Raw genomic sequence first — 20,904 nt, 5'->3', positions numbered from 1 at the left:
AAAAAGAAGTGCTGAATGTTAACCTCAACCACCCAGCCTGGAACTTGCTCTTCCAATCATCAAAAAGGAGTCTTCATATATTTCTAAAAAAATGCCAAAGTGCTCCCTGGAGAATACTAAATAAACATTTTACTACTTGATACTATCACGTGCTAAAGAGATCTCACAGTTCAAATGCCTTCCTCTAGTCTTGCTTTTAAAACTGGGCTAAAGTCTCAAAAACCGTAAAGTGAATACTTTCAAGATTTGTGCATTTTAATGTATGTTGATTTTATCTCAAAAGTAAACAAATAAACCCCAAAAGTATAAGGGGGGAAATGCTTATTCTCTTGCATAACATAAATACCAAGCAGAAAACAGTTTTTCTGAGTCAGACATGACCCACTAGCTTGAATAACAGATTAATGCTTTACCTTTTTCTCATCAGTAAGGTCAAGGGACTCAAGCTGTTTTCCCTGGTCTGCTGCGTACAGTTCCAGGAGATTGTCAAAGTTTGTTGTTAATACTAGGGCTCCATTTTCCATCAGATGAAGAACTGACTGCAGAAGCTGTTTTCCAGAATCTTCCATCTTTGACTCTAGGTCATCAAATACTTCATATAAACAGTCTTTGAAAAATGTGGATCGAACATTACTGGTTCGCTGGGAGGGATTTGAAAGAGGAAAATCAATCTATATTGTTTTGGTACATTATTTGTTCTGTTGTTTTATTTTGTTTTGTTGTTTTGGTACCAGGGATCGAACTTAGGACCTTGCACTTGGCAGGCAGGCGCTTGTGCCACTGAGCTATATCTCCAGTCCCCCATTACTCATTTTAATAACAGTAGTAACAAATTTTTTGAATGGTCGTGCACACTTGTAATCCAAGTATCCTGGGAGGCTGAGGCAGGAAGACTTCAAGTGCAAATCCAGCCTGGGTAACTTAGCGACCTACCAAGACCCTGCTTCCAAAAAAAAAAAATAAAGCACCAATTATTACACTAAAGCCTTAAAAAATAAAACACAAACACAAGAAAAAAAAAAAAAAAAAAAAAAAAATAGCCAGGGATATAGCTCAGTGCAGAGGCCCTGGCTTTAATCTCCAGTACTGGGGTGGCGGGGAGAGCATTTTGTATTTAAAATAGGGATAAAACATTTAAACTCTCTGAAGAAACATTTTTATAGAAAGAAGAAAATGGGTACAGTTAAGAGAAACAAATTTATTAAAAGGATTACAGGAGAGCTGAGATAGACAGCACCAACTACTTCTAATTAGGCCTCAGGTAAGAAGGTGACACTATTAAACTTATTAGCATGGAATAACCACTAAATGACAGGTGTAAATGTAATTTAGTATTTCCTTCCTTTCCTTCCTTCCTCCTTTTCTTTTTTGTCTTTTCTGGAGACAGGATCACCATGAGTTCGAGGCCAGCATGGGCTACAAAGGAAGTTCAAAGCCAGCCTGAACTACAGAGTGAGACCCTGTCTCCAAAACAAAAGATTAAATGCAACAGAAGCAGTTTTGTAAATTGGGGATTGAATCCACGCTTTTGCTCTGAGCTACATCCCAGTTTTCTGAGGCAGGAACTTGCTATGTAGTTCAGGCTGGTCTTGAATTAGGTAGCCCAGGCTGGCCTTGAACTCGGGCAATCCTCCTGCCTCAGCGTCCCAAATGCTGGGATTAAAACTGTGTGCCACCATGCCCTGCTCTTTTTTGTGTGTGTTACTGGTGGTGTCAGAGCCTTTGCACAGAGATACATCCCCGACTCTTTTATTTTAAGAAGGGCATTAGTAAACTGCTAAATTGCCCAGGCTGGGCTTGAACTTGCAAGCCTCCTGTCTCAGTCTCCCAGAGGGCTGAAATTACAGGTATGTACCACCATATCTGGTCTAGCCTTTCTTTTTCTAATCGTAAGTGTTCTCTACAGCTGCTTATGGAGTTGGAAAAACCACTTGACACCTCCCTGTCGTTTATTCTGGCCTAATCCAGCAATCTGTCTGCAAATTTGCCATCAAGGATATGTAGTACACATTACATTGTACAATAAGTTTTCATTTTGCAATGCCAAAATTACTAAACACTAACCCGTTTGAAGTGGACTGTTTCTTAGCATAGTTTAATTAAGTAACTGTTTCCCAGCTTATTTGAATGCATGTGAATAAGTCACGTGCTGCATGAAGTTTTGGTCAATGACAGACCATGTATACAATGATGCATCACTTTGTGATGTCACAGCCACCTTGGTTTGTATAAGTACGGGCTACAATGTCTGAAATGGCCTACTAATGCTTTTCTCAGAACATATCCCATTGTTAAGCAATACATCACTGTATCTCTGAGGACTAATAAGAAAAGACAGTACCAACTGCAGCCCAGAAGTTGGCTCTATAACTTAAAGAACAAAGTGACCCATGAGGCAAGGAATTCGAAATGAGAAAGTAAAATGTGTCAGAGATAGAATAATTTTGGGGGGAGATGGGGTCTCACTATGTTGTGCTGACTGTAAGTAATCCTCTTGCCTTGACCTTCCAAGAAGCTGGGACTGGTTACAGCTACAGGACATCATGCCTAGTTTTAGAATTAGTTCTTAAAGACTCCACTATGAGGAACTGTACTAAGCTGCCAGGGAGTACAGATTTAGGTCCTCGCCTTTCCTTCAAGTAGTGCTCCTACCTTCTTGGTTTCCTCTATGTGTATTTCTAATAGTGCCATGCTCAGATAAGTTTTGTTTCCATGGAACCGCCTAAGCAGATTCATACAACACATCTGGATTTGCTAAACTTGTCATCTACAAACGCCTGCCTGGCAAGGGCAAGGTCCTGAGTTCGATTCCTGGTACCAAAAGAAAAACAAAAACAAACTTGTCGCCTAATTTGACAAAGTACTGTATAAAATACGCTTCACATCATACCTGCAAATACTGTACATGAATACCTTCCCAATGGAAACATCACAGCACAACAGCAGAACAGTGCTTCTGTCCGGTGGGCCCATGCCCAGTTTCCCGAGCCTGGTTCCACACTGCATGTGCCACTAGAACACAGGCTTCTTGCTGTATCCTGCTGTCAGCAGGTTCAGAGAATTTTCCAGTGGAAAGAGATGAAGCAACCCATACTTATGTAAGCAGCTAAGAAAGTGGGTCTCCTTCTCCAAGGTTTATCCACTCTCATTACAAATGGCATAAATATTTACAGCATGTATCCACAGCACACACAGAGCCAAGTGGGGACTCTAAGAGAATTGAACCAGATGAACGATCTGATCAGAAACAAATGGTGAAGAATTTCTGGTAACTCTCATTACTGAATTTCACTACTCACAAGAGTCAAGTACTACTGAAGGCCAGGTACTCTTTTGCTTTCATCTCTGTTAAATTTACAACCTCATTTCCTCTAAAATCTAGCAATTGCATTTCTGGGGATGTACCGCACAGATATAACTGCAAAGAAGTGACATACGTAACAGTATCACTGCTGTGTTATTTTAAAATCAACGACTATAGACAAACCAGGTACCCATATGTAGGAGACCGTCATGGCCTGGTATCCATGGTACAGTCTGGATCGTTCAAAAGAATTTATTTCAGCATTTTAGAAAGTGGGATCTTGAATGTCCCCTCAAAGGCCCAGGTAGTAAAGGCTTGGGTCCCAGGGTAGGCATTGCTAGTAGAAAACTGTGGAACCTTGTCACAGGGAGGTCCTTGGGTCACTGGGAGCCAGCCCTAAAGGGGTTTGTGAGACCTTGGCCCTTCCTCTAGCTCCCTACTGCTCCCTGTTCATGACATAAATGGTCCCATTCTACTGCGTGCTCCTGCCATGACGTACTTCCTTCAGCACAGGGCCTAAGCAATGGGACAACTGATCACAGAGCCAGAAAAAAACCTTTTCTCGTGAGAAGTGAATTTTCTCAGCAAACATACCAGACATGAGAATGGTATGGACAGACCTCCAGGACACACTGTTAGGTAAATGTCTAGATTGCTATCTGAGCTGGGAGATAGTAAAGGGAGAATACAATCTTCCTGCCTGTATTTGCAGAAAGAAATCCTGAAGGACACATAAAAACCACGTGAACAGTGACCTATGGCAGGGGAGTCTGTGGACCAAGGGCAGACAAACACAGGGACAGAAGATGCCTCAGTTGATGTATATCTTTCTGCATACTTTTGATTTCTGTACTGTGTGTAAATACCTACTCAAAAAAGAAGGCTGTATTTGAAATTCAATAAGGCTACAAGGGCTTCCTTCTTCTTCCTACTGCAAACTTTCTTGCTGTATTTTCTAACTTCATTTTGTACCCTGACTCACTCATACTCCTACACCCTATATTCCAGAACCAGTCTCATTATTACACACACACAGGTAAAAATGCCTGGGCAGACAATCAGGTTGTCATGGTTGTGGAATACATTTTCTTGCTTCTAAGAAAAAAATACAAAAGGCTTATTAAACTTGGAAATAAATTCCTTGAGTCATTTATTTTATTTTTCAGTGACAAAGTGTATTTGAAAAGGTAAAAGTAAAGAGTGGGGGAAACCGGATCTGCAGAGTGAGCTGGTCGTACACACTGTGTCTGGGAAACGGAGTGTGGGCTATCACGGAAAGTTACGTACCTGACTCATTGATTTTAAATATCTTTTAGTCCTATTTTTGTAAGTTATTAATCTCAGATACCAGCGCAAAAGGAGAGAAGTCTGGCTAGTGGCACTGACTTCTGCAGATCTGAAACGACCATTTTTCTCACAGGTGGCCGCACAACTGAGTTAGTTTCTCACCAGTGACCTCTGTAAGCAAAGACAGAGGAATGGAAACACAAACAGGGAGGTTCAGAAGTCAAAGGAAAAGCCAAACTCCCACACAAGCTCCAGGGCCCTTTCCCACTCTGTGAAGCCCATGAGCTGAAGCAGAGTCCAACACTGCTTCATCTCCTTCTACACTGTAACTCTGAGATTTCTAATCCCACATATGGTAAAACAGTAATCCCTACCTCATTTATTTAGTGTCATTCTTTCAAGTAAAACTTGTGTTCGATGAAGAGGTGGCTGCTTCAGCCTACAACTCAAATAACCACTCCAGCATCACTCCTGAACCTTCTTCACAAAGCCCCACGGGGGAACAGCCCCATCTCTTTTGTGAGGTGCTGGGGATCAGCCCTGGGCCTTGCACATGCTGGGCAAGTGCTCTACTGCTGTGCTGCCTCTCAGCTCCGTTCCCAGGCTTATGTGTGCAAAACAAAATCCCCAGTTAAGTTCAAATGACTCTCCCAGGGTTGTAGCATATTTAAATGGCAGGGTCTTTTTGATTCCAAAGCCCAAGCTCTTTGCCTTGAATCTATAATGTCACTTCTCTGTCCTATGAAACTGGATCAGCAGATGGGCCAGTCAACCCTCCCTTATCACTGCTGTTTTTCTTTCTTTTTTAATTTTCTTTTTTTAAATTTTTTGGTTTTTTCTCCGGTACCGGGAACCGAATTCACGACCTTGCGCTTGCCAGGCAGGCGCTTTTGCCGCTGAGCTAAATCCCCAGCCCCTTTTTTTTTTTTTTTTTTTTTTTGTCTTTTTGAGACAGTGTCTCATTATGCAGTTCAGGCTGGCCTTGACCTCACTGTAGCCCAGGCTGGTCTTGAACTTGCAACAATTCTCCTGCCTCAGCTTCCTGAGTGCTGGGATTATAGGCATGCGCCACCAAGCCTGGCCTCTGTTGACTGTTTGATATAACTCTTTTTTCTTTTTTTTGAGACAAGGTCCTACCATGCCAAGATGGCCTTGAACTTGCAGTGATCGTCTTGCCTCAGCCTTCCAAGTGCTAGCATTACAGCTGTGCACCACCATGCCCAGCAAAATCAAAATGGTTTTCACAACCATGTTAAGACAATACTTGTCTTTTAAATGTGTTGATATTGCACAGTGGTGCAAAAGCAAGGGTGGCTAAAGAGCTGGTGCATTGGCATGAAACGAAACAGTGAAGCCAAACTGTACGTCCTCAGGGCACACACCTCATGAAAAGGCCTTAGCAGTATGAACGGAAGAAGCCTTAAGGACGTCTTGAATAGAGCAGTCGAAGTTGTGACTGCGAAAATCCTGACCCCGAGTGGATGATCTTTTGATATTCTGTGTGAACAACAGGAAATACACACAAAGCGCTTCTGCTCCTCACTGTAAGTTAGGGTGACCTTGAAGCAAGACACCTGCATAATTGAGTTGTAGGGTGAACTCACCTTTTTCATTAAAAACCATTTTTGCTTCAAAGAATGACTGGCAAACTAAGTTTATTTAATCGATTTAAGTATTCTCAGGAATTTCTTTAAAAATTAATGAAGTGACTTGTCATTTTGAAGAAAAATAAGTGATGATTGCTGCTACTGTTGCCAATGGTAAAAGTCTGAACTTTCAAGCAAAAATCACAATTTTAGAAGATTTGTATCTCCCATCATAAGCTGACAGCTTCCAACCACTCTTCTGATGACTAGTGACAATACTCAAGAGCAAAGTTCTTTTATTTTGGCCTTTTTGAGACAGGGTTTCAATATGTAGTTCAGGCTGGCCTTGAACTCGCAGTGATCTTCCTGCTTCGGCCTCTCCAATGCTGGGATTACAAGCCTGCGCCACCACACCCAGCCTGAAAAGTTCGTTTTGATGGTGAAGTGTGTGCCAGTTTCTCAAAGATATGTATAACTCAGTGAATCACTATCTTCTAAATGGCCAATGCAGGATGTTACAAAAGTGAATGTGGGAAGAAGATTCATCTTAAGTGAAAGATGGACCAATGGATTTTAAGGCAACAGAACAGGAAACTACAAAAAGCAGATAGAAGAATCCAGCTGAACAAATTAGCAAAAATATGAAACAATACAACTCTTACTCATTTTTATTTTGGAAAACAGTTTTGAGCTGGGCATGGTGGTACACACAAGCACCTGGGAGGCTGAGACAGGAGGATTGTTACAATTTCGAGGCCAGCCTGGGCTATATAATGAGTTCAAGGCCATCCAGTTCAGGATCAACAGCAAGATTCAGTCTCAGAAAACAGTTTCAATAAAATGTTATTTATGTTAACATATAGTTTATTTTAAAATGAATTAATATTTAAAACATTCCTGCATTTATTTTTTAGGTTTTTCTGAGACAGGGTCTAGCTATGTAGTTCAGGCTGGCCTCGACCTCCTGATGATCCTCCTACCTCGTCCTGAGTGCTGGGATGACAGGCGTGGACTACTATGCCCAGCTAATTTTAGTTTTTAACATAGGGAATGTTACAGGTATGCCCCACATAACCAAAAGCTATATGGGATCTTCAATAATCTTTAAGAGAACAGAAAACGTATGTGGTCTTTTGTTCTTTTGTGACTTGTTGCTTCTTCTAATCAACGTAATGTTTCAAAGTTCATCTACCCACTTCTCACTACTCTTTTGAGACAGGGTCTTGCTATGTGGTTCAGGCTGGTCTCGAACTATGCAGGCTAGGCTGGTCTCAAACTTGTGGCAATCTTCCTGCCTCAGCCTCCTGAGTGCTGGACTACAGGTGTGTGCCACAACACCCACCTTGTACTTCTTTGTATGGATAAAGTAATACTTCACCATATTAGTATGCAAATGTTGCTTTTTCTGTTTGTTCTGCATTATTTCCATGTTTTGGCTGTTGAATAATGGTATAAATGCTCATTTGTAAGTTTTTGTGTGAACATCTGTTTCCCTTTCTCTTGGGTATATATTTAGATGAGGGCCTTGCTGGGTCAGAACGTAATCTATATTTAATCATCTGAGGAACTGCCAGACTGCTTCCCACAGAGCTGTACCATTTCACATACTTAGCAGTGTATGAGGGTTTCAGTTTTCCCACATCCTTGTCAACACTTACTTTACTACTTTTTGTTGTTGTTTTGGGTGGTACTGGGGATCAAACCTGGGGCGCCCCACCATTGAGCTATCGCTAAGTTACCTGGGCAGGGCTCTAACTTGCAATCCTCCCACCTCAACCTCTCACGCAGCTGGGAATACAGGTATGTACCAGTGTCCAGCTCATTTTACTTGATTCTAACCATCCTAGTGAATGTGAGGCAGCTTTTCATGTGGTTTTATTTTTTCTTAATTATTTTGGAGACAGGGTCTCGCTAGTTATGTAGTTCCGGCTGGCCTTGAACTCACTATGTAGGGTCCAGCCTGGCCTTAAACTTGCAGCAATCCTCCTGCTTCAGCCTTCCAAGTGTTGCATTATAGGTGTCCACCACCACCCCTGGCTTTCATGTGGTTTTAATCAGCATTTTTCTAATGACTGATGCCACGTATTTTTTCATGTGCTTATTAGCCATTTGCTTATCTTCAGTGGAATAATGCCCATTTCTCCAGATAGACATTTTACTGTGCCTTAATTGGGATGTCTTATTACAGTACTGACTTTAATGATTCTTCATGTATTTATTACTAGATCCTGACCAGATATAAGATCTATAAATGTTTTCTTACAATCTATGGGTTGTTTTTGCATTTTATTGGTGGCAAACATTAATGCTCTTAAATTTCAAATTCTGATGATGTCCAATGTATTTTGTGGCTTGTGCTTTTGGTGTTACAGCTAAGAACTTTTTGCCATGGTATTTGATTACTGCTGCTCTATAGTAAGTTCTGCAGTCAGGAAGTGTGTCCTGCTTTGCTTTTTCAAGTTTGTTTGGCTGTTCTGCATCCCCTGAAATTCTGTGTGAATTTTAGACTCGGCTTGTCAAGTTCTACAAACACACCAGCTGGGATTCTGATAGGGATTATGCTTAATCTGGGGTATCACTTTGGGGAGTGCTCTACCCTGATCCATGAACATGCGATGCCACTCCATTTGTTTAGACCTTTCTTGAAATGTTTCAGTTTTCACAGCATCAATTCTGAATTTCTTTGTGAAAATTATCTCCCTCCCTCTTCCTTTTTTGGTGCTAGTGTTTGAACTCAGGGGCTCGTGTGTTCAAATAGGGGTTATGTCGCTAGTGCTATTCCTACTTCTTTTCTTTCTTTTTTTTGGAGATGGGGGTCTTGCTATGGTCCAGGCTTGACTCAGACTCACAATTCTCCATCTCAGCCGGCCTTGGGATTACAGGTGTCCTGCGCCATGCCCAGCTCCCATTTTTTTTCAGTGCTGCTGTAAGTGGAAGAAATGATTTCTTTTGAGACAGGGTCTCACCATGCAGCCCAGGCCAGCCTGAGCCCACAATGACCTGACTGGTCATCTGGGATTATAGGCGTGCACTACCATGCCCTGCTAGGTGGAATGGTATTTGAAATTTCATTTTTGGATGGCTCACCTCAAGTGTCTAGAAATACTACTGATTTCTGTATATAAATCCTCTACCCTAATTATGTTTTCCTGAGGATTTTCTGTAGCCACACTCATGTAATCTGCAGACAGCTTGTTTCTTCCTTTCTCACCCTGATGCTTTTTATTCCCCTTGTCTGCCCACTCCCGTGGATGCCACTTTCAGGACAATGCTGGCTAGAACCAAAGTGGGCAAACAGCCTGTCTTGCTCCGAGTCTTAGGGGAAAACATCTACTCTGTCACCATCAACTATGATATCTGTCAGTTTTTCACTTATGGTCTTAATTATGTTGAGGTTATTTCTTCCTATTAGTTTACTAATGTTTTGTTTTTTACTGATACACTTATTTTCACATCTTATATCAACTTTGCATTCCTAGAAAATTACTGCTCATGGTGAAAACTCTTTCTATATAGTGCTACATTCAGTTTAGTTGTATGTTGCTGCAGACCTGTGTGTAAACATTCACAAGAGGTAATGGTTTGTAAGTAGCTTTGTATGGATGGATCATATAAAATATGTTCTCAGTGTCTGGCCTCTTCCACTTGGTGGGCTTTCAATATTCACCCATGCTGTAGCATGAGTCAGTACTCTATTCTTTTTTTATGGCTGAAAAACAATGTGTGGATATATATTCTGTTTATCCATTCACAAGCTGATGGATATTTGGGCTGTTCTCACTTTTTGGCTGTAATGCTATGAACATTCCTGTACAGTACTTGCATGAGCACGCTTTTAATTCTCTGGAGTATATATCCAAGAGTGGAATTGCTGGGTCACACAGTAGCCGTTAAACATGTTGAGGAGCTGCCAAACTGCTCCAGAGCCATTTTCTGTTACCACCAAAGAGCAGGGGGCTCCACTTTCTCTACATTCTCCATCCACACTCGCTCTGGTTTTCTGTTAGAGCAGTTCACAGGGGTGTAAGGCAGTGCCTGCTGGTGGACCTCTTTTTATGTGCTTATTGGCCACATGTCAATCCTCCTTGGAAAAATACCTTTCTCAACCTGTTGTCATTTTAAGATTAGATTATTTGCTTATTATATCACTGCAAATTCTAAGACATGAAGTTTGATATTTTTGTTTTAAGTCTGTGATACATTTTAAATTAATTTTGGTCTATGGTGTACAGATCTCCTCAGTTTTTTAAAAAGCCTATTAATTCCTTAAAGCTCATTAGTAACAAGTTATCCCAATTAAGGACAAGAAATGAAAAGGATGTAGAAACTCCTAAGGTTCTGTAATGAGTCAGGAACCAACAGGAATTTACTTCTAAATGCTCGTCTTTGACGGTAACTCTTAACGGCGCTGCAATGTGCACGTGAGGGTGGGGAGGGGGCGTGGGCTACGAAATCATCACTGAGAGAAGGACTGAAGGAGGTAAGAGTTACTACCTTTCTCTCAAGTGCATCTGATTTATTAAAATTTAGAATTCTGCAGCCTGGGGATGGAGTCTGGTGGTAGAGCACTTGCCTAGCATGTCTGAGGCCTTGTCTCTGACTCCCAGGACAGCAAAATAAATAAATAAATAAATAAATTTAGAACACACTGGCTATTACATTGTTTCCAAATATATTTTAAGTGAATCTTGCCTTTTTTTTTTTTTTTTAGTGTGTTGGGCATTGAACCCAAGATCTTTCTTTTCTTTTCTAAGAAAGAATCTTGAGCTGGGCATGGTGGCGCACTCTTGTAATCCCAGCGCTCAGGACGCTGATGCAGGAGGAGGATCGTTGTGAGTCTGAGACCAGCCTGGGCTACAAAGTGAGCTCAAGGCCAGCCTGAACTGCACAGCAAGACCCTGTCTCAAAAAGACAGAAAGAACCCTGTTCTGTTGTCCATGCTGGTCTTGAACTTGCGATTTCGACAGATCTGCCACTTTAGCCTCCCCATCAACTTGAACCACAGGTGAGTACCACAGCGCCTGGCTCTGAATAAGGCAAAGCAGGATAAGGCAGCTCCTGACTAACTCAGTTTCATAAAAGATCAGAAACTGTGTTTGCCTCATCTGTAAATTGGTTAGAATTATTTATAATCTTTCTGAAGTTCCCCTAAAGAGCATGGGTGCCAGGGAATACACTTTTTATAGTAACGAGTGTCAAAAAATTAAATTCAAAATATAGTGGTAATGGGTCTAATTTTAATTTTTTTTTTTTTAAGTATTTTAGTGTTTTGAGAGTCTCACTTTGTAGTTCAGGCTGGCCTAGAACTCATGCCAATCCTCCTGTCTCAGCACTCTGAGTGCTGGGATTACAGGTGTGTGCTACCACGCCCAGCTAAAGGTCTTATTTTTTTTTAGCCTATAAAGATTTCAACATCTATCCCTCTCTTTATGTCTTTCAAGTATGTACACATGTGTGCACATGCACACGTGATAATTACCCTTAAAAGAAGATCCAAATGTTATGCAAATCCACAAGTTATACATGAATATCCCTTTTGAATTCAACATAGAGGTCACAGCTTTACAAAATTTCAAATGACGGAATGCCAGAAGGTACTCACAGGAGAGAGTTTCTGAATAAGGTCATGAGCGACATGGACAAGGTTCTTGTCTTCATGAAGACATTTCTGAAACTTTTTGCTTTCCTCCTCTTCCAGAAGATCAAAATCAATCGCAGCATCCAGTAAGGCCTGAATTAACCCCTTCCAGGATTTTAGGGCTGGAACCTGAGGTGCAACTGCAGCACTGATGCCTGTTCCAATGACCAGCACAAGTTCCCGAGGCTTCTTAGTTTTTAAGCTTGGAAGGAGCTTCCTGAAAAAGCAAAACATAAGAGGACTGAGATATCCAATGGACATGAGGCACAGGGCAAGACTCTCTGAGTATGGGTCTAGTCAGCTATCACCATATACAGGTCCTCAGCTACAACTTTAATGAATGCAAAGATGACAAATACCAATTTCGGACACTTCTCCAAGGTAACTTAAACAAAAGACCAGAATATTGTGCCAGAGCTTGCTGAAAAAAACAAAGAAAACTATTATTTCACAAATCCTAAAAAGCAATCTTAAAATCAACTTTTTCCTTCATAATCTTCTCAACCTAAGAAAATCCACTAATAATAGGAAAAGGTCCACATGTACCATTACAGCTCAGCTTAGCTCGGCCAACTAATTTTAAACCAATATTAAATGTCAAATGAGTGTGTTTGACTCGTTATTCTAGAAACAGAAAAGATCATCCTTGCAAATTTAGTTCCTGCTGTTGACAAATGTAAAACAGAAGATGAAAGAAAATCAATAAAAATTCAACTCCAAACTTTACAAACATTTTAAAGATAAAACTGAGCATGCGATAGCCAAATATGAGGACAAATTTGTTCTCAGTTTTGTTCTAGGTATCTTCAGGGAAAAACAAAGAAAGTGAGGGAGGGTTGGGGAGGGAGAGGGGAGGAGAGGGGAGGGCAGGGGAGAGGAGGAGAGGAGGAGAGGAGAGGCAGGAGGGGAAGGGAGGAGAGGAGGGGAGAGGGGGAGGAGAGGTGGGGAGAGGGGAAGAGACAGCAGGAGGGGAGGGGAGGGACAAGGAGAAAGGGAGGAAGGCAGGAAGAAAGAAAAGAGAGGAAGAAGGGAAGACATTAGAATCCTGAAACCTAAAGTATATGACAAAAAGCGAAAATATTCCTTTCTTACCATGATAAGCAGATCTCTGTTCGGCAGCACATATAGGAAATAGCATGAGTACAAGCCTTTGTTTCTAGAATCTAAGAGTGGGGAACATAAAGAAAAACCTGTACCCATGGTTCCTCTCTCCCATTTTGATTCCAGAGACTATATTAAAATCCCTGTTTGAAGTAGGTTTCTTCACTTTAATTTTTGCTGATGGCATGCTTTTTTCCAAGAGACTGCCTTTGCCAAAACCTTTTTTTTTCCAAATAAACAAATAGAAAGAGGATCAACATTTTGGCATAACCCAAACAGTACTCTGAAGCCTTATGAAACCTGGTTTTAGGGAAACAACCTCTAGAAATCTGTCCTTACCCCCAGCTCCTGCATTTAATCATTCAATAAGCAAGAAAATTCTGTAAGTACCAAACACTACGGTGAGCACCAGATGTATGAATGGACACAACAGAGTCTCTGGTCTTACGTTTAGTCCACCAGAAAAGACTGACAATTAATAGAAGCAAAGACAAAATGTTTGGTTTCAGAGGAATCAAGATAGTGAATCATATACAAATACACATACCCAAATCTAACTCAGGGCTTTACCCATGCTAGACAAGTGCTCTATCAAGGACCTACATTCCTAACCCTGAGATTTTTTTTTAACTATGTACAGATGCTTGAACTATTTTTCTTAATTAAGACTTCCAGCTAAAAGACAATATTTAACAGTGTGCTGGTGAACACCTATAATTCCAACTACTTGTGTCCAGCGTGGGAGGAGGGAAGTAAGGTCTTCTTACCAATCTCAGACTTCCCCAACTACCTGCACTCAGGGTAAGTCTCCCAGACACTAGTGTAGTCAGCCTAGTCCCTATCCTCAAGCCCAGTCAGTCAGGAAATAGGAGGATTCCTGTCTTGGGAAAATGGCCAATATGATAGAAAGACAGCTTCTTTTTTTGGTGTTTTTGAGACGGGATTCACTATGCAGTTCAGGCTGGCCTTGAACTCAATCCTCAAGCCTCAGCCTTCTGACTGCTGGGATTACAGGCGTGTACCAACCACCACACCTGGCAAAACAGCTTTCTTGGCAGCCCTAGGGAAGCCCTTCAGCTGCCAAGCCTGTTATGTACACATAGACTCCCCACCCTGTTTCTCTGTTCGCTCTTAAATATGAGCAGACAAACAAGGTGACTTTACATCTGTGGAAGGCTCCCATCCTGACAAACCAAAACAAAGTAGCAGGGAGAGAGGAATTTGGTGGAAACAAGACAATATGAGAAAGAAGAATTTGAGAGAAAAAATATCTTCACACAGATTTAAAAACTTGCAGCTACAAGGAAACAGAAAGTCTTTCAAAAATTAAAAAACCTGCAAGATAAAACTGAGAAAATCTCTAAGAAAGTGGAAAAAACAAACTGGGTGTGATGGCCCAAGCTTATAATCCTAGAATTCATGAGGCTGAAGCAGGGAAATCATGAGTTCTGGGCTACATGTAAGTGAGTTCAAGGCCAGCCTGGACTACACAGCAAGTCCCTGTTCCAAAAATCCAAACCAGGCTGGGTGTGGTGGCATGCCTGTAATTCTAGTACTCAGGAAGCTGAGGCAGGAGGATCGCTGCAAATTTGAGGCCCGCAAAAACAAAACAAACAAAAAAGACAACGAAACAAACACAGAAAATGAGGTGGAAAAAACAATTTTTAAAAATGTAAGGAAACTAATGACCTAATCCAGAAGATCCAACGGAACTCTAAAATAACAAGAGCTCTACCAAGACAGAGAAAAGATTTTAACTGAAAGTCTGCATGTAGAGATGTATGCCTATGATCTGAGGTCTCTGGGAAACTGAGGAAGATCCCAGATTTAAGTCCAGCATGGGTAACTGGCAGCTCAGTGAGAGCGTGTCTCAAAATATAAAATAAAAAAGGGCCAGGGATGTAGAAAAAAGGCTCTGGGCTCGATCTCCAGTGCCACAAAAAAAAAAAAGTGTACATGACAATTTCCTTAAAGTTGACTTACAAGTAACTAGCTTGAGTTACCCAGTCTAGATTTTATATAAAGATACATCGTTGCAAAATTTCAGGTAACAGGGAATGAATGATCTTTAAAAAAAAAATGCTCTTTACAAGCTTCTAATGAGCAAAGAAAAAAGATCATATAATACAAAGAACTGGGAATCAAAATGGAGTGAGTGGCTTTTTGCCATGAATACTTAGACGCCAGCAGAGAATAAGCGATACCTTCAAAACTCTAAGAAAAGTGATTTGCAACCTAAAATTCTGTATCAGCCATACCCTCCAAAAAAGCAAGCATATGATAAAGACTATTACTATCTCTAAAAATTTTCTCCACCCTTGTAAGGACAAGGGTGCATCACCAAAACGAAGGGGTACACAAAAAGAGAAGACATGAGCTACCAATCCGAGAGCGATGCAAAGGACTTCTCGGGGATGGGAAAGGGAAACAGCAATACAGTACCAGCAAGGCAGCGGGCCTGGAAAAACTGTCCAGAGTGCAGCTGAGTTCACAGGAAGAAGCTATGAAACCAATTAAACCAGCAAGTTATTTATGTCTTTCAGCACATCTAGGAGACTTCTTTTTCTGTCACAGTGTTTGATAATAAAGGGAAATGTTATACAGAAAGCAAAACAAACAAAAGAATGAGAAGCAGGAAACAAGGGCAAGAAAGGAAATATAATCATAACACATTATCAGGCTTAGCAACAAATGCTACTTAGACAGTTTAATAATGTAAATATGAAAAGCTGGTTGAATCAAAAACACTGAAACACGTACTGGGCAGGGGAAGTATGTGGACCAGCAATATGGGGGACAAACCATGAGAACAAACTAAATCCTTCCCTTGTTTGAACAAAACAAGACAAAACAAAACCCTCACTAAAACAGCAGTTTACACAAGGTGTTTAGTATACAGATGTCGATATCAGAATAAAAAGCTAAAAAGCTGAAATTGATCAGCTCCGAGCGGTAGGGCATTAGGAACATTGAATTACTGACTTAGAACTATACTTGTATTACCCTGATAAATAATTCAGAAGTAGAAAATTAATTTTTAAATGAAGGTCAATATTGATTAGCAAAAAAAACATCAGAATATAGGGTAAGTTCAGACTTTTCTTGACTTCTCACTAAGGCCAGTTTACTCTGTTTCTCTGATTCCCTTCTCGTTTACCTGGGCTTTTTGGTGGGGGGTGCGCCATCACTGAAGAATCCAAAAATCTTGTCTATATCAGAGGCCTGGCTCCCTGTAGAAGCCATCCAGTTTCTAAAATAGATTAAACACCATGTACCACAATTAGATCTGCAAATATACCATTTAAAATAGCACATACATTAAACAGTGTTAATATGTTATATATCCTTCAAAGGTATCCCTTGTGCAATGGAAATCCATTAATTAATAAGCATTCCAAACTTAAGGAATTAAATGTGTCTAAAAGAAGCAGCCTTGAAATTACAGCACGTTGGCATAATGCCCCCTTGCCTGCGCCATTCCCCAAGTCCTCCCTCCATCTGCCCACCAACAAAACCCACAAACCCAGCTAATATCAGCTCTTGTCAGTATTAGCCATCACTTTGCAGAATGTATAAAATACCCGTTATTCTCCCACATGAGATGGGTTTGGGAAACTCTTTTTTTTGGTACCTGGAATCAAATTCAAGACCTTGCACTTGAGGCTGGAGATTTAGCGCAGCGGCACAGCACCTGCCTGGCAAGCGCGAGGTCGTGAGTTTGATTCCCGGTACCAGAAAAAACAAACAAAAAAAATAAAAAAGAAAAAAAAGACCTTGCACTTGCCAGGCAGGTGCTTATGCCAGAGCTATGTCCCTGGCCCTGGGAAATTCTTAAGAGATAAAAACAACTCATGGTAAGTGTAACAATACTCCCAATCATTCATTTACTCTCAGTGGAAAAAATCACCAGGTGAAGGACAGAACAACCCATACTTATTTGCTGATTGTTAAATATTCCTTGTTAGCAGACAACTGTCTTTAAAGGCTGCAGACATGTCTCTCTAAGCATGGATGGGACTTTCAAATCAAGTTACTATAGGAGACAGTAAAGGTAGTAACAAGCAAAGATGTATGAAAAATGGTCAATTATGTTCAGCTCCTGAGATAAGGAGCAAAAGTAAAAAAAAATTACTATAAGAATGAGAACTACAAAGAGAAGTTTCAATTGCTCAGAACTTGTTAAATCTTAGAACTGATAATTTTAAAATAGCAATAATATTTTAAACAATACCGAAGGCAATAGCAGAGTTTGGGATATTTTATTACGTCCAATTTTACTACTAAAATACCTTTTGCTAGAACCCAACTACTGTACTTTCATAAATGCTGGCTGTACCACACCACTGTGCTATTCTCCCCTTCAAGTCTAAGAGCTTCCCAGCTTACAAATGTCACATTCAGGGTTCAGTCATCATAACACTATTTTCATAAAGTTTTACTTTAATTGAGGTCGTTTCCTACTCTAAAAGTATATCTTCTAGGTGGAGAACTAGTGATAAGAGAGGTTACTTCTTCCACACGCAGGACAACCCGTAAGTTTGTGGTTACTGAAAAGTACACAGGGCAAAGTGTATACTTTTGTTCTTTTCAAAGCTATTGTTTGATAAGCCCATCATCTAAACAAATCACACCCAAGTAATACTTCACATACTGAGAAACACAGAAGTGAACACAAGGGGAAGTTAATGTAGATTTTGAACACAGACATCTTCAGAATAAGGTGTTTGATTCAGCAGCTATACCAGTCTCGTTGGGCTATTTATAAATATCAATTCCTTTAATACCCATAACATACATATATTTATTGTCTTTTTGAGACAGGGTTTCGCTATGCACTTCAGGTTGGCCTTGAACTCACTTCATAGCCAAAGCTGGCCTTGAACTCAGAGCAATCCTCCTGCCTCAGCCTCCCCAGTGCTGGGATTACAGACAGATTACAGATGTGAGCCACCACGCCTGGCTAATACTCATAACCTTATTAAGCACCATGGGTTGAACATCCCTAATCTCAAAGTCCAAAATGTGAAACACTTTGAGCTCTAAAAGATGCCATGGTGGAAAATCCCATGTCTGATGGACCAGGTTATAGTTAAAATGCAGGTACACTAAAAAACACTGTAAGCCAGGCATGGTGGTGCACATCTGTAATCACAGCACTCAGGAGGCTGAAGCAGGAAGATGGTTGTGAGTTCGAGGCCAGCCTGGGCTACAAAGTGAGCTCAAGGCCAGCCTGAACTGCATAGCGAGACCCTGTCTCAAAACAAAACAAAACAAAACAAAACAAAACACTACTGGACTAAAAAACATTGCATAAAAGTACCTTTGGGCTGTATGTACAATATGAGGTATGTATGAAACATAAATTTTGTGTTTAAATTGGATCCCATCATCAAGATATCTCATTTGTGTATACACAAGTAGTCAAAACAAAAGCAAAACAAAAAACCCCAAACCCCAAAACTCTGAAACCTCACTCTACTTTCTTTTTATTTTCTTCTGCCTTTTTGAGACAGGGTCTCACTATGCATTTCAGGCTGGTCTTGAGCTCACTTTGTAGCCCAGGCTGGCCATGAACTCCCAATGATCCTCCTGCCTCAGCCTCCTGAGTGCTGAAGATTATAGGCAGGCAGGCGCCACCACTTCCGGCATGACTCTACTTTCAAGCATTACAAAGGATATTCACCTTGTATTTTATCCTATTTTACAAATGAGAAAACTGACACAAAAAGGTTGATGTCTGCTAATATCTAAGTTCAAACCATGGCAACTGCCTTCCAACTATATGACTATTCTTAGCTACACTATCACTAACTAAAAACATCCTCCAAATATTAGCTTTTCAGCCTTTTAAAAAAACTTGTCCCAAAGTATCAAAAAGATAAGCACCAATACTCTTTGGGTGTGTATGGGAGTGGGGATTGAACCAGCACCCTTCCCCAGCCTTTTCTTAATTTTGAGACAGGGTCTTACTAAATTGCCTAGATGGGGCTTTAACTTTTGCTCCTCCTGCCTTGGCTTCCCAGAATGTGGGAATTACAGGTGTGTACTACTGTGCTTGGCAGCACCAACACTCTAGAAAGCAGATTTACTTGAAACTGTTCTGAGTAATGCTGAATAAACTGCTTGATAACTAGGAATCATCATGGCATACACCATGACAGCCAGCAATTCAGAAGCTAGATATTTCTCACCACTAGTAACACCACAACCCTAGGTCAGTTCTATCATTCTCTACTGGAAAATATGCAAGATTACTTTTATTGGACTCTATTTCTGACAACTGGTCAATTTAGGTACTTATACCTGAGTACTTCTTTATTTATAGAGTTAACTGTTCTAAAGGTCCACCCATTTACTAAAATTTAAGAAAATTAAGTAGGGTCAAAAACTCCTAACTACAGTGTTTGAGATTCTATTATTTAGGAACTGAATGAGAATTCAATATGCCCACACTGTATCTGAGAATATATTCATCCTGTTTGCTAACAGAGTAGTATCTTCCAAAGGATGCCTTACATGATAAAAGCTAACACATGTGCACCCCAGTAGCATGTTATGTAAATCACATTTTCTTCCTTCTAGAGTGTTGTCTTCAGGGGAAAAGTCCATTTTAGTATTTACTCTAAACAATACGCAATATTGCCAAAGACGTTCAAAGCGGAGAATCTGACACAGAATTCCTAACATGTACCAACTAGTTCAGACACAAATTTTTCTACACCACTGCTAAGTTTTCCTGTCAGTGGAACTTGCTACATGTAGCAGAGGTGCAAACACTTTTCTGCCACAAGAAAACAAAGGCAGTTATCTGTGGCAGTGTCTTCATTACTTCAGTGACAGCTAAGCCACTGAGAAATATTTCAAAGCCAACAAGAGTACAGCAAAATAAAAGCCAGACATTTGGTAAATGCTGAGAAAAGTAACAGTAACCTCATGAACAAAAATTTTCAGGCAAAATTTCACATAAGATAGATGCTGATACTTTGCAACCTATAGTGTGGTGGGAAAGAGAATACTACTATGTGTGGTGGATGAGGAAAAAATGTGCAAGTCTATTAGGAAAAAATTCCAGTAAGAAACACAGCAAAGGGATGACAGAAAAGTGACTGGGTATCAGGATGAAATACAGCTGGTGTACGCTAAGGCACTGCGTCCTGCAACGTCAGAGACGCCCATGTCACTGTACCCACAGCATCCGGGTGCTAGCGAGGGGGCAGAGTGCGGCTCTTTCACACCTGTGGTCAGGCGAGGGCTCCTACCTGTGCCCCTCTTTCGGACCTACATGCTCCCCTGTCTCCAGGGTTCAATACTCAGCTCAAGCCAATGGTACAGCAGAAGGAACTTGCAGTAAGACACTGATAGACTGGCAGATGAAATGCATCAAACAGAGAGAAAAGTTCTAATTCTTGTTAGCAATTTTTGCCAGGAAATAAAGGATCTACAGATGACTAGCTTAAAAAGGTTGGTATGTTTCTTTAAAAAAGTCAGTTGTAGTTAGAGCAAGTTTCTATTTAAAAAAAATTCAACAGTGATTGAGATAAAGAATGGCTTAGTTCTCTAGCATATACGTAGAAAGGGGTTAACTTCATTTGGATGTTGGCTTTTGAGAACAGAGTCTTGTTATATGTAGTTCAGGCTGGTGATCCTCCTGCCTCTGCCTCCTGAGTGTTGGGGTTACAGGTATGTACCACCATGCCTATTGATTTTTTTTTTAAAGGGAAAAGATAGTTATGGTAGGAAATGAGAAGATACCAAAATTGTCTAATACTGTAGCAGACTCTAGACTAATTCTAACATTTCTAGTTTTAAGCAGCCACGGAGGACGGGAAGAATGAAAACATATCCAGTGTAAGGTACTACAGAAGAGCACTAAAGAATTTATGGATAACAAATTGAGTGAAATATTTTGTTTGGGAAGTTGACAAAGTTAGTTCTTAATATAGATCACAGTTTTCCTTACCCATGTGTAAAACAAAGTCACCGCTTCC

General features: G+C 40.6%; 1 protein-coding gene across 3 annotated transcripts in view; it reads right to left on the bottom strand.

Annotated features, from left to right (window-relative positions):
• Nucleotides 1-20,904, bottom strand: part of Fam118b (family with sequence similarity 118, member B) — a 47,678-nt gene that overhangs the window by 7,491 nt on the left and 19,283 nt on the right. For all 3 annotated transcript variants that reach the window (XM_005378495.2, XM_013511029.1, XM_013511028.1), the window contains exons 2-4: nt 16,074-16,166; nt 11,780-12,032; nt 414-641 (exon numbers count right to left, since the gene is read on the bottom strand). In XM_005378495.2, coding sequence (XP_005378552.1) covers nt 414-641; nt 11,780-12,032; nt 16,074-16,159 — 567 coding nt within the window. In that variant the 5' untranslated portion in view covers nt 16,160-16,166. The remainder of the gene's footprint in view (nt 1-413; nt 642-11,779; nt 12,033-16,073; nt 16,167-20,904) is intronic.

This window comes from Chinchilla lanigera, unplaced genomic scaffold (assembly GCF_000276665.1).
Source record: "Chinchilla lanigera isolate Chin_1 unplaced genomic scaffold, ChiLan1.0 scaffold00011, whole genome shotgun sequence".
Lineage (NCBI taxonomy): Eukaryota > Metazoa > Chordata > Mammalia > Rodentia > Chinchillidae > Chinchilla > Chinchilla lanigera.
The sequence above is the reverse complement of the archived record's forward strand: the minus strand, read 5'-3'. Positions and strand labels throughout refer to the sequence as shown.